Raw genomic sequence first — 12,439 nt, forward strand, 5'->3', positions numbered from 1 at the left:
CGTCCTCCGACCTTTTCATACCCCCACTATCCACGTCGGCATGGAGTTAATCATATAAAGTGTGGCGGGCGCAGCGAGCCACCGAGCCCGAAGCATGGCAAGTGGAGCGAGCCCCGTGAGGGGACGCGCATAACTTCACAGGTATACGCGTCCCCTCGCGGGGCACGCTGCGCTCGCCACGCTTTGGGCTTGGTGGCTCGCTGCGCTCTCCACACTTTATAAAAGCAACTCCACGACGACGTGGATAGTGGGGGTATGAAAAGGTCAGAGGACGCGTGCCGCCAGTCCTCGCGGGCTCGCTGCGCTCACCACACTTCGGGTTGGCATCAATAGTGGGGTGGCGTTAACAATGGAGGGTCAGTAACCATACATTATACCCATGAGGGGGCATATACAATGAGAAATTGGCCATATTGGCCCATTTCCCATTGTTCCCTATGTAATATCGTGTTGATCGCGTCGATCGCATCGCGGGCCATTATAATGGGCCGCGATAGACGCGATCAACACGATTTTAACTTTAAAAATCATTTAACATTGTTCTCTATGGAAAAATCGCGTTGATCGCGTCGGTCGCATCGCGGCCCATTATAATGGGCCGCGATGGACGTGATCAACGCGATTTTCTCTTTTACCGGCAATTAAGCCTGTGATTGACAGAAAATCGCGTCGATCGCATGCCTTAAGTACCTTAAACTTAAGGCATGCGATCAACCCGACGGGCGCCGTGCTAGGAAACAAGTACCGAGATTTCTAAGGCAATCATACATTAATCAATGTATGATCAGAGGCGTAGGGAGGGCGGAGCCGGTGGAGCACGTGCTCCAGGTGCAGAGACAGCAACTGGCGCCGGAGCCGTGCACCCCTGCTCTCTCCTCTGCCCGCTCCCCGCCAGGGCCGGATTTCTAAGGCACCTATCATGGGCGGCAGGCTGTGACCAGACAGCCGCCGCCAGCCAGGGAGAAGTGACAGCTTCTCCCTGGCTGTCCCTTCTCCTCCCTCCCCCCGCAGAAGCTGACTCGCTCCCCCCACACCGCACACATACCGCTTCTGCTCCCACTGATGCCTGCTCAGTAATGCTGGGGCTGGCTGCCGAGGTCGGATCAGGCAACTGAACTCATCCAGGAGCCGGCATCAGCGGGAGCAGAAGCGGTATGTGTGCGGTGTGGGGGGAGTGAGTCGGCTTCTGGCCTGGCTCCTCATAAACACCCAGCCACCACTGGCAGCCAGCTGTATGTATCCCGGCAAGCAGCAGTCCCCTGGGCACATTGCCGCTTGCCGGGAGGTACGCTCCGCTGCGACGCATTGATTAAAGGGAAGGGGGGAGAGAGAGGAAGAGCTGCCGCTTTTGTCATTCCACGGCGGGAGCGCGGGGAGGAGGAAGTAACTCACGGAGCATCTGGTGTGACTGCGGACTGTCTGCAGGTGAGGTTAGGTACTCTTAAGGGCTTACTATGCTAATGCTAAGGAGGAGGAAGAGGGGGGAGATTGATGCTGCTGAGGACTGAGCACTGGGCACCCCAACCCCAGTCTGCCCCCACTAAAATAAAAGTTGACATCATCCCAGAGTGGGGGTGGGGGGCGATCTGTAATAAATGTGAGTAGGTCTCTTTGTGTTTGTTAATTTTGTTTATGTGCATCATGCACATTTTTTAAATGATTGAGGGGAAAGAAGTGTGTGTGCACATATATAGTGCTATGCGTGTATATTAAGTGATAGATGTGTGCGTGCGTATAATGAGATAGAGGTGTGTGTGCGTATAATGTGATAGATGTGCGTGTGTGTGTGCGTATAATGTGATAGATGTGCGTGTGTGTGTGCGTATAATGTGATAGATGTGCGTGTGTGTGTGTGCGTATAATGTGATAGATGTGCGTGTGTGTGTGCGTATAATGTGATAGATGTGCGTGTGTGTGTGCGTATAATGTGATAGATGTGTATGTGCGTATGTGATAGATGTGCGTGTGTATGTGTGCGTATAATGAGATAGAGGTGTGTGTATGTGCCTATAATGTGATAGATGTGTGTGTGTTTTTTTTAGCGCCTATTATCTGTTGTTTTGTGCTGTGTGCTGATGTCTGCTGCTCTACTGTTTGCAGGTCAATGTGCAATGGGCGTTACAATGTGTTTTATAATTTTTTTTTTGCCGCCTACTACAAATCGGGGGGGGGGGGGCGCGAAACATGCCATTTCTCCGGGCACCGTGGCACCTAGCTACACCACTGTGTGTATGATGGCAATCATACATTACCAGGGAAGCCCAGGAGCAGAGCATTTTCTCCCTGAAGGAGAGGGTCAGGTAGGCAACCCTATCTGACCCTCTACTTCAGGGAGAAAATGCTCTGCTCCTGGACTTCCCTGGTAATGTATGATTGCCATCACCCAGGGCCGATGGCCGATTTTGTGCAGAAAGTTCTTAGAACTTTCTGCAGTAGCGCTGATTCTGAGCCCGCTGCTGCCCCCCCTCCCCTTCGTTATGATGTGGCGCCGCCCCCCACCATCATGATGCAGCCGTTCCTGAGCCCGCTGTCTCCTGGTCGTCAGTCACTAAGCACCACCCACACCCCCCACTTCATTGTGGCCGCACCTGCCCATTACCAGTCTGCACAGCCAGCGCGGGTTGTGGCAGCTGAGGGGGCCAGGGCCATCCATGTGTAGTCGGATGATGGATCAGTGTCCTGCTCTTTTTTGGCTAGTCCTGATTCCTGCCCCTACCCTGCGCACCTCTGACTTATCTCTGCTGCCTGTGGCTGAGACAAGGTAAATTTGAACCCAGCCTCCAGCCAGCAGGAATAATTGCCATGGCCCATAATAATGTGTAATGGGCGTTACGGTGTGTGTGTCATATTCTGTAATGGGAGTTATGGTGTGTGTCATAATGTGTAATGGGCTTAACAACAGATGGTACTTGTGTATTAGCAGGGCACCCAATTAGCATACATACAGCATCCTGGGAAAAACGCATCACATGTGATTTTTTGAGTGCGATGCAATCGCATGCGATGCGATTTTCCTATGTAATTTATTCACTGCCCTCTACCCACGGGCGATGCCATCGCATTGCACCGCACATCACCGCAAAATCACATGCGATTTTATAGGGTGCGATGCCATTGACTTTGCTATACATTTGTATGAGATGTAATGAGATTTAGGCACCCCCCCCCCCACTATCCACTCCACCCCGAAGCGTGGCGAGCGGTTGGCGTAATGCGTCCTCCCAACCTTTTCATACCTCCACTATCCACGCCAGTGTGGAGTTGATTTTACATAGTGTCGCATGGACACAGATTGCCTTACATGTATTCCACGTCCGCTCGCCGCGCTTCGGGCTCTCCACACTATATAAAATTGTATAATATGGTCTGATTCCAAGTTGCATGTAATTGTGCCCTTCCTTGCGTCTTTTGCTGCACTTTATGCTAATGTCATTACACTGCCCCTTCCCTGGTGTAAAATCGGGGGTCCGAATGCATTTCAGCTGTCAGTGTGTACAGCCGCTGCAATAACGCTTTATGTATCTTTAGAAGCTACCATTAACACGTTCACCTGCCTTATGCTGAGTGCACATCATGTGCCTCAGTATGGTCTCCAATGTGAACAATTCAGCGTCTCTGTATGCAACCACTCTCAGCAACTCACTCATGTCACTGAAATAACACGCCCATATGGTGTCTGAATAGCCAACTCCAAGGAAAGACCAGAACACATTTCTGATACACGTGTTGGTGCAGTGCAACTCGGCAACTCTGTACAAACACCATCAGGACGCATGGGCGGTGCAGCTCAGACATATGTGTGACGAAAAACATTGCACAAGAAAAAAAATAAACACATTGGTCTGCACAGGTAAAATACACATTGGCTCACAACAGAAAATAATAAAAAGCATTGGCCCCACAGGGTGCCCGTGAGCGCTGGGTGGGCGGGCGGGTGGGCGGGTGGCCGGCCGTGAGTGCTGGGTGGGCGGGCGGGTGGCCGGCCGTCAGCGCTGGGTGGGCGGGCGGGTGGCCGGGAGCGCTGGGCGGGCAGCCGTGGATGTGCGGCTGTGCCCTGCGCAGCGTGACCTCGCAGCGTGACCTCGTCACGCTGCGCACTGCGGGGTATGGGAGAAGCCGGGCAGCGTCTGAGTGCTCAGACGCTGCCCGGCATTAAACTGCGCATGCGCAGTTTAATCCCGAAATCCCGGGATTGGAAATTCCAATCCCGGGATTGAAATCCCGGCGTTTTGGGGGCCAAATCCCGGGATCCCGCCGATCCCGGGATTGGCCACCCTAATTACGAGTAACCTCATGATCTGTGAAAAAATGTCACGTTCAACCATCATCATGTAAGCGTTGGCGTACGATGGGGCCACTGAGGACCCCATCGCACAGCCGGTCAATTGCAAGAAAAATTGGCCATTAAAATAAAAATAATTTTTCATAAGAACCATTTCCAATAAATTGCAAAAAAAGAGTTAACATCAGGACCCTGATACCAAGGGCTGTTCGAAATCAAGTGACATGTGGCAGCTATACCCTCTGAGTGTGGAATGCTGGTGTATAGTGAGGTAACATCTATACTACACAATAAGCAGCCCCGAGGAATGCTGCCCACCTCCTTAAGAGCCAAAAGTAATGCTGGGTACACACCAGGACGACTAGGGCCCGATCCCCACAATCTAGATCCAATTCCGATCAATTGGATGTAGATTGTGTGCTGATTGGGCCCTTTTCTGACCTGGTGTGGACCGATACCGATCCGATGCGCGGTCCCGCGGGTCGGTCGTTATTGAGATCCTACCTGCTGCAGGTAGGATCTCAATGACGACCATACAGCCGGGTGCGGGTCGCCATCGGATCGGACCCGCTCACGGTGCACATCGTGAGCGGGTCGTGCCCCCCCGCGTCACCGTGAGCGGGTCGGACGAGACACTGACGACCCGCTCACTATGTGCATAGTGAGCGGGTCGTCCTGGTGTGTACCCTACATAACGCTGTGGTGTCTTGCAAATAGTACTGAGAGTGCTGCACAGCTGTTTGCAAGTATATATCCAAAAAAGCTGATACTGGATGAAAAATAGACCCCCTGGCAGAGATGATAGGTCTGCCAGGGGGTTTTACCAGACTTTTGTGAATTTTCGGGAGTGTGTATAACAGCGCCCTCCGCGGAAATTTCACAAGTTAAGATTCTCCTGGTATTAGGAGTGATGACACCAGAAGCCACCACAGCTACCAAATAATTGTCAAGCTCCCTCTTAAATGCATTGGTTGGATCACCAGATAACAATTGATATGTGTCGACATCTGACATTTGGCGTTCAATCTCACATCTATAATCTGATACATTTTGCACGACAATCGCGCCGATAAGGGCGGCGCGGATGACAATATCACGTCTATTGCTGAGAGATTTTAATGCATCATATTCAATGTTATTGAGATTTGAGTGACGGGCCAGCGCTAATTCCTCCAATGCATTAATGGAAGACTCCTCAACCTGTACAAACGATTTGATGGAAGCAACAGGCTTCCCGAAAGCTTGCACTGAAATGGCTGTTGCCTAATATTTATTTCGGAAGGAGCAAAGTCCTATGTGTGCGGTTTTACTGCCTATCTATATATATAGAGAGAGAGAGAGAGAGAAGCAAAACGGCACTCAGATGTTTAAGGAATGATGCGGTGCAGGGTCCAAGGGGGATAATGGTAGTCAGCACTTACCTATCCTGGGAACCAGGTTAGGAAACAGACCAACACTCACGTAGTTTGAGGTGAAGAAAAAAAGGTGTATTTTCAAAACATTATACAAAGTATAGTGCAGCAAGGCTGACCCAACAGCCATTTCAACTGGATGCCTTCCAGTTTTCCTCTGACCTTTTCATACCCCCACTATCCACGTCGGCGTGGAGTTGATTTTATATAGTGTGGCGAGTGCAGCGAGCCACCGAGCCCGAAGCGTGGCGAGCGCAACGTGCCCCGCGAGGGGACGCGCATTACTTTACAGGTATTACACGTCCGCTCGCCATGCTTCGGGCTTGGTGGCTCGCTGCGCTCGCCACACTATATAACATCAACTCCACGCCGACGTGGATAGTGGGGGTATGAAAAAGTCGGAGGACGCGTACCGCTCGCCACGCTTCGCTCGCCACGCTTCGGGTTGGCGTTGATCGTGGAGTGGTGTTAACAATGGGGGGGGGCATTTGTCATGTCAAATACCCATAAGGGTGGGTATACAATGAAAAATCGGGTCCATTGGCCCATTTAACATTGTTCCCTATGTAAAATCGCGTCCATCGCATCGTTCGCATCGCATGCCTTAACTTAAGGCATGCAATGGACGCGAAATGGTCGGGAAAAAGGCTAAAAATAGCCCTGAAATTGCATCGGTCGCATCCATCGCATACCTTAAGTTAAGGTATGCGATCACATACGATGGGTGCCGTGATAGGAAACAAGTACCGAAAGACTTTAGAAAATACTCATTAAAACAAGCAGTGAGGTGTCACCAAATCTCTTCAGCATAGTGGCCCTTAAGTACAAATACACTGATAGACCAGTCTGGATGGAATGCAGATCAAGAAGGCAAGAGCTTGTCTAGATGCCAAACCTCTCTGGTCCAGGGTTGTCTACTTTTAAAGTCTCCTCTCTGGGAGAAGCCCAGAGAGGAGACGGTCAGCAGCACTTTGGGGGACGGGGCCTGATGTAGACATCATCAAGCCCCGCCCCCAGTATGGCAAATCCTGCAATTTGAGGGCCCTCAAGGAGGGGTGGGGCTAAATGACACAATTTGCATCTTTAGCCCCACCCCAAAAAGTGGCGAATCACTGTAATTTACTGCTGCGGCCAGGGAGATTCGGGGTGTTACGCCCATCTTTCAGGAGGGCCGGGAGGGGGACCTTATTTTTGGGAGCCTCCCAGCCATTCTGGGAGTGTAGGCAACACTGCTCTGGTCCACCTCCAGATAGTGAATATACATATTTTGTGGCAGGGATAGCATAGTTCCACAGGAAGTTGGTGTGTAACAGCAGGACCAGGACTTAAGCTGTGTACACACGGGGGTGTTATATTGCTCATTGTCTCCTTTTCATCAGCGATCAGAGATGCGGCTCCCCCAGTAGAGGGAATCAGCTGGTCGCAGGAGCAAGCTCCTGCGACCAGCGATAATAAGGGGGCTAAAAACGGGAGCGCGCACCCGGCTATTTATCGCCAGTGCACACTCCTATCACTTGCAATATGGTTGCCCAGCAACCATATTGCCAGCGATAAATGCCTGTGTGTATGCACCTTTTTGGTCAGCAGCAGGAGTACTAATTATATTCAGTCCTGGTTTTCCAGAGATCTGATATTAATCATGGTTTTGCTAATTAACAACACCTGTGGTTTCCTTTTAAATATCTGTTCAGAGCAGAAATCAGGGTTCCCAACACCAGATAGTGGCTGGGCAATAGGCTTGGGTTGTGGGGACTACCCTGGGGACCTCTGGAGAGTTACACCCACATTGAGAAGCCTGTCCATTGAGTGCTGGAAAGCCTGCTATGCTGTGACTTATGAATTGCCAAGTTGTCAAGCCTGTATGCTGTTTACATGCTACAAATAAAGGAAACCACTGCTTTTAATCCAGTGTTTGTGATCTTTGTCACACTATATGTGTGTGTATATATATATCCCCTCCCTACCAGCTAGTGTCTCACTATCACCTCCTTACCACCCAGCGACTCGCTATCTCCTCCTTACCAGCTAGTGTCTCACTATTTCCTCCCTACTGGCTAGCATCTCGCTATCACCTCCTTACCGCCCTGCGGCTCGCTATCTCCCCCCAGCTAGTGTCTCGCTTTCACCTCTCTAACGCCCTGTGGCTCTCTATCTCCTCCCTATCACCCGGCATATCTCTACTGGCTCCCTCCCGTTCTTTTCACACTCACTATTGTTGCGTTTATTTATTACAGTGGAAACACAGAGTCACGTTTTTGACCACCAGTGTGCGAGTTGCAAGCCAGTCCTTGCTCCACATCACCTGCACTTCCGTGCAGCATTCATGTTACCTGCTGTCACCTGCACATTGTACTATACCAAGTTCCTAGTGTATAGGGGATTTGGCCCCAAAATTGCCGGGATTTGAATACCGGGACTGGATTTCCAATCCCGCAATTTCAGGATTCGCATGCGCAGTCTGATGCCGTGCAGATTCTGAGCACCCACTCGGATGCTGCCTGGCTGCTCCCGTCCCGGCTTCGTGGCTCTGTGCAGCATGATGTGGTCAGAGGTCAGGCTGTTTAGCCTGCCGCTAAGGCCCGCCCCCAGCTGCACCGCTCGCTCCCGGACGTGTAAGTAAATGTGCGGGCAGTTTGGGGGAGAAGGCGTTTTTTTTTTATCAGGGAGGCCAATCCCGGGAATCCCAGAGCAGTTTTGAATCCCAAATCCGGGGATTGAAAAAAATGCCCCTGGATTGGCTTCCCTACTATTGTACCTGCACTTTTTAGTACAATCTGGACATTGCAATTAACACCTCGGTTTACCTGAATTAACCGTTAATACCCGGGACATTACTACTTCTTGCTTTGCCTTCCCAAGTGCAACTGTGGGCTTTATCATTGAATACACGCTAGAAAGCTACCCACGCTCACTAGTGCCTACCTGGCTTTGATACCTGTTTGTTATCTGGCTGATTAAACCCTGCACTAGCCAGTATGTCAATAACATTATTTCACAGTAATCACAGCAATGTTTTCTGTGTGTATTGTACATTCCTACAGGGGAAATCCCACATGAATCCTGACACATACAAATAGTAACCTCGATAAAACCATATAACAGCACTGCTTGCAACAGTCTGTTCATTACATAAAAATAAAAATGTAATGGTGAAGCGGGTAAAACAGGGTTGCCGACTTTATTATTCTCCTCTCCGGGAGGGTCGGCAACCCTGGGGTAAAAGCAATAATTAACATTCATTGAAATAATGGATTAAGGGCCGGATGTATCAAGCTCCAAAAAGTGATAATATGGAGTGACAAAAACCAGGTCCACCTTTTGACTTTTGATTGCTTCCCAATATCGACCTAATGTTTGTGTCAACATAACCCCATGTTGACCTTTGGAGTTTGTCAACCTTCCGTGGTTGACCGAATGCATGTTGACCTTCCTGTGGTCGACCCAGTGATCCCAACCCATTTGCTTTATATATTTATCAACATATATATATATATATATATATATATATAAATATATATATATATATATATATTTATCAAGGGGCCAGACCAACCATAATGTTCAATGGTTTCAATTTTGGTTTTTGATATTTATTTATATACAGAATGTTTCATATTTCTAAGATATCCTCAGCTAATAAAACATTACATTTATTTGTCTAATAGGGCATACACACGGTGCGATATGAACTATATATTCCATATTGGTAGAAAACATAGTACCCAGGGCTGCCACTAGAAATGTTGGGGCCCGGGACTGACTGACATAGCCCAAATCGGCTATGATCGCGGCGCATCGCATGCCATTATAATGGCGTGCGATGCGATGCGATATAAAAATTGTATAGTCGGGTCTTAAAACCCTGAAATCGGGTCCCATCGTATACCTTAATTAGTGGTATGCGATGCAATGCAATGGGCGCCCAGATAATACACAAGTACCCAAACATTTTTTTTTACTTGTCTGTACAATAATTGCTTTAAAACAGGCATGCGGCCCGTGCTGTCATTTCAAGCGGCCCGCAGCCTCCAGCTGGAAGTGTGTGGAGCATCAGATGCGGGATGCACAGCACAGGACAATAAAGGTGGAGCCTCGGCGAGCGAGCCTTTACCTTGCATTGAGGAGTTGCCCGCCACCACAGTGAGATGTGTTTGGCATCTTTTGGGTCAGCATGCATCCAACCCCTGCTGCTGCAATCGTATATCACCCTCCTCCACAATCACAGTGACAGCAGTGTGTGGGGAGGGAGTGCAGCAAGGGGGAAGCTTGCTCCCGTAACATGCAGAGCGGAGGAGGATGGCAGCAGGAGCCCAAGCATCTCCTGTCCTTGCAGTGCCTGCTTTGACTCTCTGTCCCAGCGGTGTAGCTAGGTGCCATGGTGCCCAGAGCAAGGACATATTTTGTGCCCCCCCCAGTAATGAATGGGAGGCGTGGCTAACATGTGTTGGCATGTTACATTTGAAATATATAAGACGCTGGGTACTTGTTTCCTAGCACGGCCACAACGATCATGATCGTGGGCATCGTGAGGAAAAATCGGGGGCATCGCGGCCATCGCAAGCACAAAAAAATCGGGTGCGATGGTCGCAACGCGATGCCCGCGATTTCCCCATAGGGAACAATGTTAAATGCCTCAATTTAGCCGCGATGCCCCCGATTTTCCATAGGAAACAATGTTAAATGGGTCAATTTACCCAAATCATCATAGGGAACAATGTTAAATGGGCCATAAACCCCCCAAAACACCCCTGAACAGTGAAATGTCCCCCCAAAAGTATTTTACGCCACCCCACGATCAACGCGAACCCGAAGCGTGGCGAGCGCAGCGAGCCCGCGAGGGGCGGCGGTACGCGTCCTCCGACCTTTTCATACCCCCACTATCCACGTCGGCGTGGAGTTGAGAATAGAATAGTGTGGCGAGCTCAGCGAGCCACCGAGCGGATACCTGTGACGCCCGCGAAGGAACGCGTTTACCTGTGAAGGTATCCGCGTCCCCTCACGCCCCGCTTCGGGCTCGGTGGCTCGCTACGCTCGCCACACTATTCTATTCTCAACTCCACGCCGACGTGGATAGTGGGGGTATGAAAAGGTCGGAGGACGCGTACCGCCGCCCCTCGCGGGCTCGCTGCGCTCGCCACGCTTCGGGTTCGCGTTGATCGTGGGGTGGCGTAAAGTACTTTTGGGGGGACATTTCACTGTTCTGGGGTGTTTTTGGGGCTTTCTGGCCCATTTACCATTGTTCCCTATGATGATTTGGTGAAATTGAGGTATTTAACATTGTTCCCTATGAGAAATCGGGGGCATCGCGGGTACATTGAGCCATTTAACATTGTTTCCTATGGGGAAATCGTGGGCATCGCGTCTGGGCCATTTAAGCCTTTTTTAGCCGCATACGACGCGACCGACGCGATTTTGACTTTTTTCAATGCATTTCAATGGGAAAATCGGGGGCATCGCGTTGGTCGCGTCGTATACCACTAAAAATGACACCCGATGCCCGCGATTGTGGCCGTGCTAGGAAACAAGTACCAGACGCTGTAACGGAATCTGCTGCGCTATATAAGACACTGTAACGGAATCTGCTGCGCTATATAACACACTGTAACGGAATCTGCTGCACTATATAAGACACTGTAACGGAATCTGCTGCGCTATATAAGACACTGTAACGGAATCTGCTGCGCTATATAAGACACTGTAACGGAATCTGCTGCGCTATATAAGACACTGTAACGTAATCTGCTGCGCTATATAAGACACTGTAACGGAATCTGCTGCGCTATATAAGACACTGTAACGGAATCTGCTGCGCTATATAAGACACTGTAACGGAATCTGCTGCGCTATATAAGACGCTGTAACGGAATCTGCTGCGCTATATAATACGCTGTAACGGAATCTGCTGCGCTATATAAGACACTGTAATGGAATCTGCATGCGCTATATAACACACTGTAATGGAATCTGCTGCGCAATATAAGACACTGTAACAGAATCTGCTGCGCTATATAAGACACTGTAACGGAATCTGCTGCGCTATATAAGACACTGTAACGGAATCTGCTGCGCTATATAAGACACTGTAACGGAATCTGCTGCGCTATATAAGACACTGTAATGGAATCTTCTGCGCTATATAAGACACTGTAACGGAATCTGCTGCGCTATATAAGACACTGTAAATAAATAAATATACAGATAAAGATATATACAGCACAGCAGGGCGGCAGCAGAAACCAGAGAGATTCACAATGATTCAGAGAATGTCAGGCTGAATGGTCGGCCCCCACATAATTTCCCCTCACCAAATCTGGCCTTCGTCGCAAAAAGTTTGGACACCCCTGCTTTAAAAGATAATACAAATACAATAATATTTACTTGAGATGTCACCGATAGAAAGCCCCTACCATAAAAAAATAAAAATAATATGTACCTCTGCATTGAAATGACTACAGCAAATAAATCTCAGTTGACACAATGCTGTAATTTCCATGCTCCATTATGCAAACTACCAAATAATATATCTATTAGGATGGAAGTTAAAACACGGTATAATAGGCAGCAGTTTATATGATTCACGTCATAGGAATAATCTTGTGCCAAGCTCCCAGAGAATATTACCCAGGGGGATGCAATCAGATTCCCGACCCGAACTGAAAGAAGAGAAATGGGCGTGACCTGCAGCACAGTGTGCATGACGTCATACACTGTGCGTTAGGAGTTAAGTAGTGTGTGGTGCTTCCAT

The 12,439-nt window shown here is 49.4% G+C and overlaps 1 protein-coding gene across 1 annotated transcript in view; it reads right to left on the reverse strand.

Moving 5' to 3' along the window:
- PGLYRP2 (peptidoglycan recognition protein 2) overlaps positions 1 to 12,419 on the reverse strand; it is a 53,351-nt gene extending 40,932 nt beyond the window's left edge. Inside the window, exon 1 of the mRNA XM_083184939.1 lies at positions 12,316 to 12,419. Within this exon, the coding sequence (XP_083041065.1) occupies positions 12,316 to 12,390 (75 nt within the window). The 5' untranslated portion in view covers positions 12,391 to 12,419. The remainder of the gene's footprint in view (positions 1 to 12,315) is intronic.
- Positions 12,420 to 12,439: the final 20 nt, after the last annotated feature.

Source organism: Crinia signifera, chromosome 4 (assembly GCF_055691185.1).
Source record: "Crinia signifera chromosome 4, ASM5569118v1, whole genome shotgun sequence".
Taxonomy (NCBI): Eukaryota; Metazoa; Chordata; class Amphibia; order Anura; family Myobatrachidae; genus Crinia; species Crinia signifera.